Genomic DNA, 14364 nt, shown 5'->3' with positions numbered 1-14364 from the left:
TACAATTTGAATGCAACTCTGTGACCAGTGCATTAGAATTATAAAATAGAATACTATTTTTTGAGGACCATCTTCTACTAAATAATTAATCAAAACCTTTTTTTCTGTTTTTAATGCTGAGAGAGAAGTAGTTGTTACAGAAACTAAAAGGGGAAAAATCACAGAACAGAATAAAAGTGAAGTAACTATTTCTCAAGAGCTTTTACTTTTAATTAAATTGCAAGATTTATGAAGTCATAAAAGCATTGCAAATAGGACAAAGAAACATAGTCACAGGAGCTTAACAACACAGATTTTAAAGTTTTCACTTACGACATTTTTTTTCATCGTGGTTATTTGGGCAGTCAGGCTTAAAATCACAGAATTTGTCCGGTGAAATACATTCCCCATCCCCACATGAAAAAAATCCCACCGGACAGTACAAGGATGAAGCATTAGCATCTGAAGATTCTGTTTCCCCTTAAAAATCAGAAAAAGACATGTCAATAAACCAACAAGTATATAAAATTATAAGAAGTGCTTTTTATCTTCTTTTAATAGATAGGAACAGACAACAGGCTCAGCATAAGGAACAGAGCAGTGTGCTAGATTATATCACAGCTGATAAGAAACACAGCTGCTCCCAATGTCTGTTGGTCTTAAACTCTGTCTCAGTCTGCACAATATTCAGACTTTTGTGTGAAAAGTTATCAAATACACCTTAGTGTTACAGAGCCAGGCTCCTGGTGCAACTCCCTGCTCTTTCCCTTGAAGCCAGGGGCAAGTGTTCCTCCAAAGCCTTCTGCTGTGCTCTCTCTGTGCTCAGGTCACAGTGAAAGCTGCAAGAAGCCAAAGCTGGATGCTGCACCATTACTAGCCTGTACCTCAACTTACACACTAGAAAAAACCCCAAATTTCAATGAATTTCAGTAGATTCCTGGAAAATGAGTGTGAGGAATAATGAGCAGCTTTTCCTATTCTTTGTTGAACTTAACTTTTTAAATGCTCATATTTCTATCCAGAGAGGGACTTCTACAAAAATAGGTCCCTTTATAAAACTATAACTTTGTGATTAATGGGTTAGTGAGGGAGTTGTAGGGAAAATAATTAAAGCAAATAAATGTTTCTCTAAATACATCAACCCCACTGTGTATAGGGATCATAGAAGCCTTAAAAACACAACACAGAAGCTCTCTATTATGCTTTTAAATTTTTGGATATTAAATTCAGATACCTGATGACTATAACTCATCACCCCTGACTTTTGAAAAGCAGGCATTAGCATCAAGAGGACCAGGAGCAGCAGTCTGTACATTGTTTTATATTTCCATCCATTGGCTCTCCAAGACTACAGAGTGTGAGTACAAAGACAAGTTCAGTGGGAATTTATTATATGTCAGATATTTAGCAGCAATGATGGAAGAAGCTTCTTGCCCTAAAGGTAATTTTGCTCTTTAGTGGAAAGTATAGGATGCTTTGCTTCTGCCTCTGCATCCAAGCATGAATGTGAGCAGGTACTACATAGTAAGTGCTATCAGGAAAATCCCACCAGAGCCCACTTTGCAGAATTAGTGCAAAGTTCTTATAGCAGTTAATGCCTAACACAAGGATAAAAGCCTTCATTACAGAACCACAGAATGGCTTGGACTGGGAAGGACCTTAAAGATCATCTAGTCTGCCATGGGCAGAGTCAAAGACCCATCCAATACAGCCTGGAAGATAGGCTGCCAGGGAGATAACTGATTACAGCATAAGGACATTTTTCCCAGATTATCCACTATTTTATGAAAAGTAACTTCAAATTGTCAGTCAAATCACAGTTATACATAGAAGACATTGGGGAAAATGTATTGATAACCACAAAACTTGCCTTCACTTTCCTGGCTGACTCCTGGAGGTGATCTGTTCACAGCTACACATTCCTTTGTTATACTGATATCATCAACAGCAACAGTAGCATTTGTTGTTAGAATAGTACCTCGCAAGATAATCTGTAAAGACAGAAAAAAAGTCAATTCATTAAAGGTGACATGATAAAAATACACAAACACATTATATTATTTATATATTCCTTTATCATTTATGACATCTGCACAGGAACTAACTACAACCAACTCTGAACATCAGCCAGGAAAAACTACAACTGAGATTTAGTCAGGTCAGAAATTTTCTCCTCAACTGGGGGTTGAGGTCCAAACCATAACTACTTTTACCTAGGGCAAGTTATGCAACCCAGATGACCTTGCTTCAATCAGAACTGGTAAAAGTCATCACTATTGAATAAATGGTCTTCCTGCTGGAACACATAAAAATTACATATCTTAAATTAGTTATTCAGGGTTACCAAATATGACTTACAACACGATTTAGTTGTGTTCATCTATACTATGCCTGATGAAGTCAGCAGTGTGGCACAATAAATGTAGGGATTGCAAGATGAAATACCTGTGCTGTCAGCCTCACCTCTGTGCCTGGACAGATCATGGAATACATCCTCCAGATCCTTTAAGTGCTGAGGCACATGGAGGACAGGGACTTGAGACAGCCAGCATGGCTTCACCAGTGGCAAGTCCTGCCTGACCAACCCAGGGGCCCTCTGTGATGAAGTGACTGCATCAGTGAGGGGTTACGGCTGTCCCACATCTGGACTCCTGTAAAGCCTTTGGCATAGCCCCCAAAACATCCTGCTCCTTAAACTGGAGAGACAAGGATTTAATGGATGGACTGTTAGGTGGATAAAGAATTGGTTGCATGGTCACATGCAGAAGGCAGTGGTCAATGGCTCAGAGTCCTGATGAACATCAGAGACCAGTGGTGCCCCTCAGGGGTCTGTATTTGGGCCAGTGTTATTTAATATCTTCATTAGTGATACAGTGGGATCGAGTGCAACCTCAGCAAATCTACAGATGACACCAAGCTGAGTGGTGCAGCTGACAGCCTGAAGGACAGGATGCCACCCAGAGGGACCTGGAAAAGCTCGAGAAGTGGCCCATGGGAATCTCATGAGGTTCAACAAGGCCAAGGACAAGGTGCTGCCCCTGGGCTGGGGTGACCCCAGTATCCAAACAGGCTGGGGGATGCAGGGATGTGGAGCAGCCCTGCCCAGAAGGAGCTGGGGGTACTGGTGGATGAGAGGCTGGACATGACCTGGCCATGTGCACTCACTGCCCAGAAAGCCAAAGGTGTCCTGGGCTGCACCAAAAGCAGCGTGGGCAGCAGGGCAGGAGAGTGGATTCTGCCCCTCTAATGTGCCCTTCTGAGACCCCATGTAGGGTATTGTGTCCAGCTCTGGGGCTTCCAGCACAAGCTGGAGTAAATGTGGAAGCAGTTACCAAATTGATCAGAGGGATGTAGCACCTCTCCTATGAGGAAAGGCTGAGAGAATTTGGTTTATTCAGCTTCAAAATGAGAATGGAATGACCTAATTGCAGCCTTCAGTACCTGAAGGAAGCCTACAAGAAAGATGGAGAAGGAATGTTTACAAAGTCATGTAATAACAAGACAAGGGAATAAAAACAGTATGTTCAGATTGGATATTGGGAAGATATCCTTTACTTTGAGAGTGGTGAGGCACTGGCACAGGTTGCCCAGGGAATTTGTGGATGCCCTACCTCTGGAAGTGTTCAAGGCCAGGCTGGATGGAGCTGTGACCAACCTAGTCAAATGAAAGACGTCCTTGCCAATGGGGATTGGAACTAAATAATCTTTAGGGTTGTTGCTTGTTAATCTTTGATTCTTTGTTAACAAAAAGTTATCCTAATGCATAGAATACTGAAACAATGGCTATGCTCTTTAATAGATGGACCTGTGGAAAAAGCTGAATTAAATTCTTTTTCATATGAGCATTAAAGAATAGAAATTCTCTTTTAATATTTCATCATAAAAAGTAAATTAATTGTAAAGGCCAAAGTAAAATATCTTTTGAAAGCAATGTGATATCTAATTGTGATATCTAATTACCTGAAAAGGTAATTCATCAGCCACACTTTCTACAGGTATATTTACTTTTGTCCAATTCATCTCAGGCAATCCTGAAATGTCACGTAATTTTTCCAAACTTCCATTCAACGCAGTCCTCTTAAAGACAGAAAGCTGAGAATCCTGAGATAACCGGTACCAAAATCTTACCTGTTGAAAGAGTTTTAATGAAAAGCTTTAAAAAATTATATAATCAATCTGCAATAAGTTCAGTACCAAGTAATATATGTACAATTTAACAAAGCATGACATGATTGGTCTAAGCACAGATTTGGCACGAAAGATGGGATGTTTGAAATTACAGCATGTTGAGGAGCAGTATCATGTCTAAAGACAAAACTGTATTTAAAAGTAAAGCTTACTTTTGCAATTTACTTTTAACTTGCATCTATCAACTGATGCAGACTGAATATGACTTCCCTTAACTTCTTTATCTTAGTAACCACTTAGAAACTTCTCAAAGGTTATTTTTCTTTACAAATGCTGAATATATGAGAGCCTCATAGGCATGTTAATTTCAGAAGTGCAATCATTAGAATTCTCATATGTAAGAAACCTTACGATCTTTTATTTCTACAATCAACATGGATCAAGACGACCTGAAGACAGATTTTTAAAATGATCTATTCATCTCCTGAAACAAGTAAGTTGACTAGTATAGAGGAGGAAAATACAAAGACTGTGTGTGGAGGAGGCTACTTGTGAGGCAGAAAAGATAAGAAAACAGTGAGAATCACAGTTCACTCCCCTGCAATACAGAGTAAGTCTGATACTTTTTTTTTTTTTTTTTTAAATAATACCCAGGATAAAATTCAGCTCAGAACTGAGGTGAAGAAATAAGATTTTCAAAGATTAATTTTTTTTCTTTCCCCCAGAGTCCTTCCTGCTTCTCCACACAGACTAAGATTAAAATTTCTTCAACTGCAGTATCTTTACTCCCCTGCAAAATCCTTGATATTGATAATACTTGACTTTTCATGAAGGTAAAACAAGAGCTGGATCAGTCGTGCAGAAACATTCCTGTTAAAACACTCTGCTACTTTTTAATATCATCTGGGTTCAGGTCTGGTAGACTCAGTCTCTCAACATTTAATTTTACCATCACTCATGAAAATCATGTCTTATATAAAATTATCTTGATCCTTATTAATAAATTTAAATACTTTAATGTAACTAATTCCCACAGCAAAAAGCTTATGAAACAGAAAGCAGCAGGTATACACTTTCCAAAATGAGCTGTTTGAAGAGTTACACTCTAAACAATTTAGATGGCTTTTGTCTTTCAAACAGCTTTTCAAACAAATTTGCATTTTCATTAAGTAAGAAATAATGTTACCTTCCTTCTTTATGTCTACATGTTCTACTATGCAATGACTATTGTGTCCATTAAAGAGCCATAAACAGAGAGCTGGGACTAGAAATTTACTTCTACAACTCCAAAACCTTGAGCTAAATGAAGATGTTTCTTGTTTTCCATCTACAAAAAGACCTAGCTACAAGAAGCTGCAGAAAGAAGTTACTTCTAAGCTTCAATTAACCATCAAGGCACAATATAAATCTGTTACCCTTCAACTCTTTTTTTTTTTTTTTTTAACAACTGAAGCTAAAGAACTTGTAAAGCTAATAATAGACATAAATCTCTTTGTGTGGATCCTTTTATCCTCTCAGTGGGACATCCAACAGAGAGCATCATCTCACATTAGTAGGCAGAGAACAAAACAAATCCTAATGAGCAACCCCTATTCGTTGCTCTTTCGCAGAAATAAAAGTCTGCAGGGATAATGTGGCAGAAAGCCAAGCTTCCAGCCCTCAGAAACACTTTCTCTCCTGACAGACACAGTTAGGTAAGAATTTGTTCTAGTTTTTGTTGGATCTAAGATTTTTTGATTTATTCAATACATGTATACTTATAATAAAACTTGTTTATTTCCCAACTTTGAAGCAGAGAAAAATATGTTCATCCCCACTGCATCTGACTTTGAGTGCAGACCAAACTCTGCACTAGATCTTACCAGAATAATTCTTTGATTCACATTATCAGTGGTGACCAGTTTGCCTTAAGGGTTTCTAAGAGAAATTAATCTGAATCTGAAAGGTGCTTATCTACTCAATATCAAAGTCAAGAAAAGAGAGCTGAAACTGTCCAAACAACTGCACTGTGAGTACAAAGGCTGTTGGGCAGTGCAGAATACAGGGCTTCCCTGGGATGGTTCAGGCCTTCTGAGTTCCCAGCAGCAGCATCCTGCATCCATTTTATTCTGATGTTTTATAACACCAAGAAGTCATGTGAAGATTAAGAATGAGAGATTGCCTTAAATGACTGCAAGGAACTGTTCCTGAATTGTTTCAGAGGCTTCCACTCCTCAGCTGCAAGTTCCAGCTATTCAGCTGAGATCTGGTACCTCACTGATGTGTGGAGTCCAAGTGAGCTGCAGTTTCAAGTAAAACAGATTTAGCTAAGCTAGCACTTGTTTCTGGTCCCTTAGACGAGATATTACCTAAGAGGCCTAGATCCTGCTGGAACAAAATTCTGCTACTTCTTGGGACTTCTAAGTGCAGTTCCTTATCTTTTTGACACTTTTTTGTCTTTTTGAAAAAAGTTTTCTTAAGTGGAATTAACAGTTTCTGTCCTACACTGAGTCTGAAGAATTAAGCAACCAGTCTAAATTTATTCTACTTCTTTAAAGCCTCTTTTTTTTTCACACAAAAATAACAAAATAAACAAAATAAACAAAAACAATAAAAATAAAATTATTTTGGCAAGCTTTCCCTGTCTTTTCCTTTTCTTCTCTCTGACTTTTTAAATAAAAAGGGATTACACAGTATCAGAAGAAAAACACATTGTAACTACACAACTTCTCCCCAGTATGGCATAAACACTGAAAAGTCTCAGAATAGAAAATAAAAAAGGAAAGAAGGAAAGAAAAAAAAAGAAAAAAGTTATAAAACTGAATAGTGTCTACTAATTGTATTCAGTGTCCAAAAGGACAAATAAAAATATTGCTGTGAATGTAGTGAATAGGTGCTGTTCATATTTAATATATTTCTTCAAGTTTTGTTTAAAAAATACAGATTTTGTTGAAAATTGCAACAGTCTAGTTATAAAAATGTATTCTCATTTTTCATCTAATATTTTTCTATTTTTTGTCCCTTCTGATTCATTTTTTCCTGGTACCTTTCTAGTTTTTCAGATCAAATACTATCCTGGCTGGTTGCTTTTGCACTCCTCTGCAGTGCCACAAGACTTCTGACAAAGAAACCACATTTCACAGTAAGTCCCAAGTACTGCACTGATCAGCTTAAAAAGCATCCTCCTCAAGCCATGAATTAAAATTTGGTGCATGTCTGGAGTAGGGTAGCCAATTCTCTCTGGTCACACCGACACAGCTGATGTGTGTAGCCACTTCAAACCACAGGTGTCCTACTGTGGAAGTTATGTGACTTTCCTGCCTGCAGACAGCAGGGTGGTTATTTGACAGAGCCCTCTTCTCCTTGTCCTGGCACCTTTGCCACAGCACACAAAAACCTGGAGCATGTCCTGAAATCTGAGTCATCTGCTGGGGGCTTTAGGAAGGAATAGTAATAATCAGATAGAATGAATTGGCAGCAAAGCAGTAAAAAGTTGCCTGCTTCTCCATCCTCCCAAAGAATTCCACTGGTAACTCCTTCCACTGGTGTTGAAATAGAGCCCTCAGTGGCAGCACCTAGAGCATGGGGAATGCCTGGTTTGCAGGAGGTGAGGGACAGGTCACAAAGACAGGGACAGGCAATATCCAAGTGTTACCTGGCAGCAGGAGAGCCCAGGGGGAAGCTTGACAAGGAAAGGGCTTCCCAGGTGAGACATGGCCATCTTTGTGCTCCTCTGATGTGATCCACTGAAGTAAATGAACGCCCCTATAAATAAATTTTATTTTGAAGTATGAGAAATATGTCATGCTCCAATGGCAAATAGCTAGCTCAGAGAGATAACTATATGCTTCATGAGACACATAAAGCTTATTTATAGATCAAAACACTCTAAACTGCTTTGCCATCAGTTCAGTCTCTGTGCATAATGAGGAGAGTGTTGTAACAGGCTGTGACAAGCAGTGTCTATGCGGGCAAAGACAAAACAGAATTGCTAAATGCTCCTGGCTCTTCCCTCTTGTAAAATTATTGTGACTGATTCCAAAGGCAAGGAGAGAGGGAGAAGGAAATAAAGCATTTTGGGCAGCCCAAAAGTTGGCTGAGACTGATTGCTAAGACCACCCTGTCATGGTGCCCGTGAGCGCCTCAACCCAAGGAAGTGACTGCAGAGCCCCTCAAAGGCAACTCAGACGTTGCTTCTCTGAGAGCACTACTGTGCAGATCCACTGGAAGTATTTTTATCTGCTCTCTTCAAGCAAAAGCCTTAAGATCTCCAACCTTAAAGCATTACAATTATTACCCATTACCTTCACACATTGCCCATCCACTCTCTGCACGGACTGGGGAGAGCAGAGGAGATGCAACACAGAGCACCCTGGAGATCAAACAACAGAGACCTCAGCCAAGATCCCTAAAGGACACATTTTAATTGGCTTAAATAATGTCTCAAGCAGAATTTAAACCAGAAATTATTTCCTTTAGGGTACAGTATTCACTCTCAGCACAGCCCAGCCACTTTTAAGCATGCTAACAATGTTGCAGACCACAGGAGCCAATGGAATAAGCTATATTTTCTCAGGGGGTCCACAGACTTGACATTGTTGTCTGTGCTAGTGGGGATGAAAGCTTAATTAAAGATCTAATCTGAACTCTGGCAAATGCACTGCATTTGGATTTGAACTACAGCAGATGTGCTTCAGACAAAGGTAGGGAAGGATAAACATTTTCAAGGGGCCCTAAAGCAGCATATTTTGAATGCCGTCAGTGCTGCCTTTGCTGAATACTGAGACTTTTTCATGAAAGTCTATGCAAAACAACACTAAAGGCTCAGTCTTTTTTGAGCATTTATATTACACATATTGCCTTACATCTTGGAAAATCAGCTATTGTGCTGCTGCAGTCATACTCCTTAGCCATTTATTTCCCATGGATACGTAATGAAGCCGAGGGTTAGGTCCAGCCCCACGTGAATAATGGCATTGCTTTAGCAAAGCTGGCACAAAGAGGGGACCGTTCCAGCTCCCTGTACAAACAGGAATGCTGCATTCCACGGCATGAGGGAAGCTCCCCTCATTGGAATGCAAGGGTACTTCAAAGGACCCACTTTTAATTTGCAGCTGAGGCTCTACTGTAGCCTTGTTAAGATATTCATTAATCAAAATTTGCTACTGCCCTCCCCAGGAGAGAAGAGAGATGAGCACTCCCTAGTATTAAAAGGAACAGTTGCAACCTGAAGGATGGCGATTTAATGTCGGCTAAAACTTCCTCAGATTCTGGCATCCTTATTCAGAAGCTGTGGCTGTAGCAGGCACAATGATAGATTGGTACAAAACCACCTCAGAAATATCTTTCCAGCTAACTTTTACAGGGAATGCAACATTACAGGGCTTGAGAGATGGGGCATAGTAACCTGCAGCAACACTGAAACAAATGCGTAATAATTCAGGTATCAAAGCATCTGAAGTGATGCAGCACAGAGCTCCATATGGGTGATTTAAATATGATACTTAGGCTACCAGCAGCCTTCATTCTGACCACATTATCCCTCAGATCTCAGCAGCACCTAGAGCAGAGAAAGACACAGGCAGATCAGTGCACCCTTCTGGAGCTTTGAGACTTTGAAACCTGTAACACAGTAGTGTTTACATAAAGTAATGCTGATCCAGTCCCACTCTACAGGGACAATAAAATGAAATATCATACAGCTGCTGAAAAAAGTGAGTAGCAACTTTGGTGCACTTCCATCACATGAGGATCAGTGGAAAAAATATGACTGCTCATTTAGGATCATTCTATAGCATGCACACACATACTTCACCTACTACTCTTTGCTCAGGTGAATTTAATCCTGGAGTTCCTACACCTTTGAATGCTTGAGGTGGAATACTTCAAATGTCACATTTCTTTAGCATGAACATGGAAGAGAAGTGTGGAGGTCTGGCTGAAGATAATATACATAATTAATTAAATCTTAATTAAAGGGGCTCTGGACCTAGATTTTAATCTTATCTCCACTGGAAGCAGTGCAATAGATGCATTTTAATAAAATTCAAGTCAAAGAATACTTGTCAATATTATTTGACAGTGAAAAACATGCTTGGCAGTTTTATCTTTATGGAGTGTGCTATAATAACATTTTCACTTTGGAAAAATATTTTTAACAGCCCTCTTCTGGAATAAAATGGTTTTCCAGCTCAATGCATCATATGGCAAATATAGGCTCAAGGAAGGACAACTCTTTAAAGGAAATTATACCCACTCTATTTTTCCCAGACAATATGGATTAATTGAACTGCACTCTACAGAAAGCTATTTGTGCAAATAATGCTTCCAAGAATGTCCCCTATGTGAATATTGGGTAAACAATGGTTATGATATGCACAAACAAAGTCAGCTGTCAGTTCGAAGGTCAGTATCTCAAAAATACTGCATTAAGTCTCATACCTCAGTGACTGTGCCATACAAAAATAAGGGTTACAAAGACACAGTAACTAGATCACAGCTGACAAAGAGCATCTCCAACAGACTGGCTTTCTGTAGCACATTACCTGTTTTATTTACATACTGTGTGGCATCCATTTCAAAGCAGTTTTTATTATCAGTCTGTGACTGTTTACAAGTAGAAATTCTCATGACAGAAGGAGAAAAATAATAGTGAGTCTCACCATGCCCCATAGCATTTGTATGGCCTCTGCCAGGGAGTTCTCTGTCAAGGGGAGCCTGTTCTTTCATGATGTTCCAGTCAGCATCACCTCTGCTCAGTGGCTTCCATCCGCAAAGGTCAGTCTCAAAATCGCATAAGGTGTAATTAGCTGTGGTAAGAACAACAGCAACAAGAGATCAATAAGTTGAGCTTGATGCAACAGTTTAATGCCACAGCTCTGACTGTTTTGTATATAGATGTACTAAGAGCGTTTAGGAAGCACAAATGTGTTTCTGTTTATTCAGATGGATGAATTCTAGAACAAAGATAACAGGTCGAGCAGACCCTTCCTTCCTTAATCAAACTCAAAACCATGAAACAAACTATCTGTAAGAGAATAAACATAGTAAAGATCTGTACATAGGTTGCTGAGATATTAGAAAAATAGTACTAAATATTTTTAAAGAAGAATTGTACCAGTAATTTAATTATGAATGTGTGTTAAAAATCAAATGTATTTAGAGCTTAAAATATATGGAAAGCAAAGATTAATTAAGCTTTCATTCAATTTAATTTTGAAAATGAGATTTAAATTTATCAATTATTCAGAATGCCTAGAAATTTTTATTGCAAAGTAAAAGACCATTTTCTAAGTTGGCATGGATTAGACCAATTTAAATTGTATAAAAATTACAAATTCTCCTACACTGATTGAGTACAAATAATTATTTTGATAAGAAAATTATATCCTAAGAGTTTTCTTTCTTGGTCCAGAACAGCTCCCCAAGGCACTACACTTAAGTCCTGGGGTCACTTACTGCAGCTGCAAACATTATTTTAGAACTGGATTTGTCACTTTCTGTTCCCACAGCACATTTATCTGATCATATCAGCCTCAGACACAATCATACATATTACTCCAATTTTCAGATTTTATCAAACCAAAATGATATGCATCTTTCTTTAAGCACCATTGTAGAAAAGCTAAATAGTAAAAGTTTCCCAGGAATAAGGAGGTTATTTAAGCAGCTAAATCTTAAGGTACAAAATAAACCACAAATATCAGTGTCTCTTATCTGGCTTCACCATATACATTAAAATTGGATGGTGAATGGTTTTCTGTTTAGTGCAGCATAATTAGTTAAAAATGAAACTTGGTTAACTTATTTAATTAAATATTCATGCTTTTCACAAGGTATCTTTTAATTAGACTTCAATTGCTAGTACATTAAGGTTGAATATGCAAATTGATACTCAAGATTAAGCTGTTTTGGTAATTAATACTATGTCTAGGCATTTTGCTTTCCTTAGCTAAGCAGTCTTGAGAGAACCAATGTGACACAAAAAAGCAAACATTCTTTGCTTAAATATGTCTTTCTCCCTAAACCCCACAAAAGGTCTGAATAAATAGCTGACTGCAGTGTCTGCACAATAATATCTAAAAAGACATCCATAAATGACCCTGTAGGCACCAAAGAAAAAGAAGTTAAAATAATGGTTTAAATATGAAACTAAGATCAAGATAGTACCAATAACTATTATTTTAGAGCTCTGAAAGGTATTTAGCATGGAAACATTTTTTTTTAATTATTATTTTCTTTTAACTAAAGTAATTTGGGACCTCAAGAAGACTTGTTATGCATAAAAACAACAGATTTTGTGTGATCAGAGCCCATCACTGCCCTTGATGTTCAACAGGAAGAGAGGTGTGGTGAAATCAGTATTTCTTACATTGGTAGCCTGTAGTACAATTTCTTCCAACCCTACAGATGTAGAAAGAAATGTATAAATATCAATTTTTAGGCTGAATATATAAGCAGGGGAGGAAAAAAAATGAGATGCACACACAGCAAAACATGATCCCAAATCCAATTTTTTTTTCCAGTCATTTTTTCAAAGTTTACTCAAGTCTGAACACAATTATAAAGGTAGGAAGAACATTCATGGTGATGCATTTTGGGGGTTTTGTTGTTGCTTTTCATTGTTGGATTTGGTTTTTTGTTGTTTATGATGGTTTGGGTTTTTTTCTTTTGGACTGTGGAGAGGAAACTGAATATGATAATGCTGACCACACTTTAGATGCTAAATGTTCTTTATTACATCTTCCTCTAGAAATTTAAAGCTCTAAACAAGCCCCCAGTCTTGCAGAAACACTAACCAGAGTCAATTACCAAACCCAAGTGTTTCCCCTGTATATTACCTGGAAGTGATACTTTAATTTAAAAGTGTAAATATGTTGTAGAACATCTAACCTCCAACTGTGAGTGAAATGCACTTGTCAAAATTAGAAGTCGAACTTAAACTTCATCCCTACTTAATTCTGAAAACTTAAGGGGTGCTTGTAAATGTTTAATCAAGCTTGAAAGAAATGCTCTGTACTTTGGCTAAAACCCAAATCCAAGACAGTTTTTCACTGTGTTTTCTCGTTCCTCAAACATTAATAAACCTTAATGAATGTGCCTTTCCTATCAAACATTCAACATTTTTATCTGAACCTTCAAGGGATTACAGGTAATCTTTTACTATCCATAGTAGCAAAATAAGTGACTGCACAGCCTATAGTTTTTGAGTAGTCATACTACAGTTAAGTTTGACATAAAGCTCTTTTCTGATATATTATGTCTCTTCCTACTGCAATTCTCAGCACCAGAGCTTATGTTTTATATTTCACTAGGAAGATTTCAATGGATTCAAAGTGCAGATAGGTTTTTTGACATTTTGAATAGAAAATGAGTTAGTTCTCTATTTTGGACCTCTATCTATTTATAATTCAGCAAAACAGAAAGGAAAATAGAAAGGAAACAACAACTTGCTTTCATTTTAACATTAAGTCAAATTTGATTTTATTTTAATGTGTATATATCAATATATCTTAACTAGCGAAGGAGTAAATTATTACAGCATTTCTACAAAATCCAGTGATGTTTCCAGGAAAAGAATTGCTCCCCAAAAGCTTCTCAAATTTCAAGAATGACTGTTTAGGCTGAATATATAAGCAATGGGGGGAAAAAAGACATGCACACACAGCAAAACATAATCCCAAATCAAATTGGTTTTGTCCAGTCATTTTTCAAATTTTACTCAAGTCTGAACACAATTATAAAGGCAGGAAGAACATTCATGGTGGTGCACTTGGCTGCATAATGATAGTGCAGCAAAACCTGTGAAAATTGTGCAGCTTCTTGTTCTCCACATGCACGTGAACAGATAATGACAATTTCAGGTAAATTCAGTGTCACAGAAAACACACAAATGCCATACTAAAGCCATAAAATACACTGAAAAGATTTTTCAATTAATAGAAACCTTTTTCAACACATTTTAAAAAACCCAACAAAACTAAAGAAAACAAACAAACCCAAAATCCAAACAAAAAAAAACAAACCAGGAAACAAAGCACATATTTCAAAAGCACATGGGGGTTAAATGGGAATATTTTTTTCCTTGACTAGCTTACTCTATCTATCCCAGCTCCTCATGACCCTCCCAGGGGAAAACAAAGCAGTTCTGTTCACTAGGCTGGGTTACCAGCTAAGTCATATTGCTTCAGCTTTTCTAGCCTGCAACTGCATAAAGGCTTTCAATCCTGCTCTGGGAGCTCAACCAAATGAACACAAATGGGGACACTCAGCTGGTCT

At 37.9% G+C, this 14364-nt stretch overlaps 1 protein-coding gene across 2 annotated transcripts in view; it reads right to left on the bottom strand.

Moving 5' to 3' along the window:
• MALRD1 (MAM and LDL receptor class A domain containing 1) overlaps window positions 1–14364 on the bottom strand; it is a 246864-nt gene that overhangs the window by 195759 nt on the left and 36741 nt on the right. For both annotated transcript variants that reach the window (XM_086859185.1, XM_023920197.2), the window contains exons 10-14: window positions 10749–10895; window positions 7742–7851; window positions 3940–4107; window positions 1850–1970; window positions 313–459 (exon numbers count right to left, since the gene is read on the bottom strand). In XM_086859185.1, the coding sequence (XP_086715311.1) occupies window positions 313–459; window positions 1850–1970; window positions 3940–4107; window positions 7742–7851; window positions 10749–10895 (693 nt within the window). The remainder of the gene's footprint in view (window positions 1–312; window positions 460–1849; window positions 1971–3939; window positions 4108–7741; window positions 7852–10748; window positions 10896–14364) is intronic.

The sequence above is a fragment of the Cyanistes caeruleus genome, chromosome 1 (genome assembly GCF_971803275.1).
Source record: "Cyanistes caeruleus chromosome 1, bCyaCae1.hap1.1, whole genome shotgun sequence".
Classification (NCBI taxonomy): Eukaryota; Metazoa; Chordata; class Aves; order Passeriformes; family Paridae; genus Cyanistes; species Cyanistes caeruleus.
Note: the sequence above shows the minus strand (reverse complement) of the source record. Positions and strands in the feature narration are given on the sequence as shown.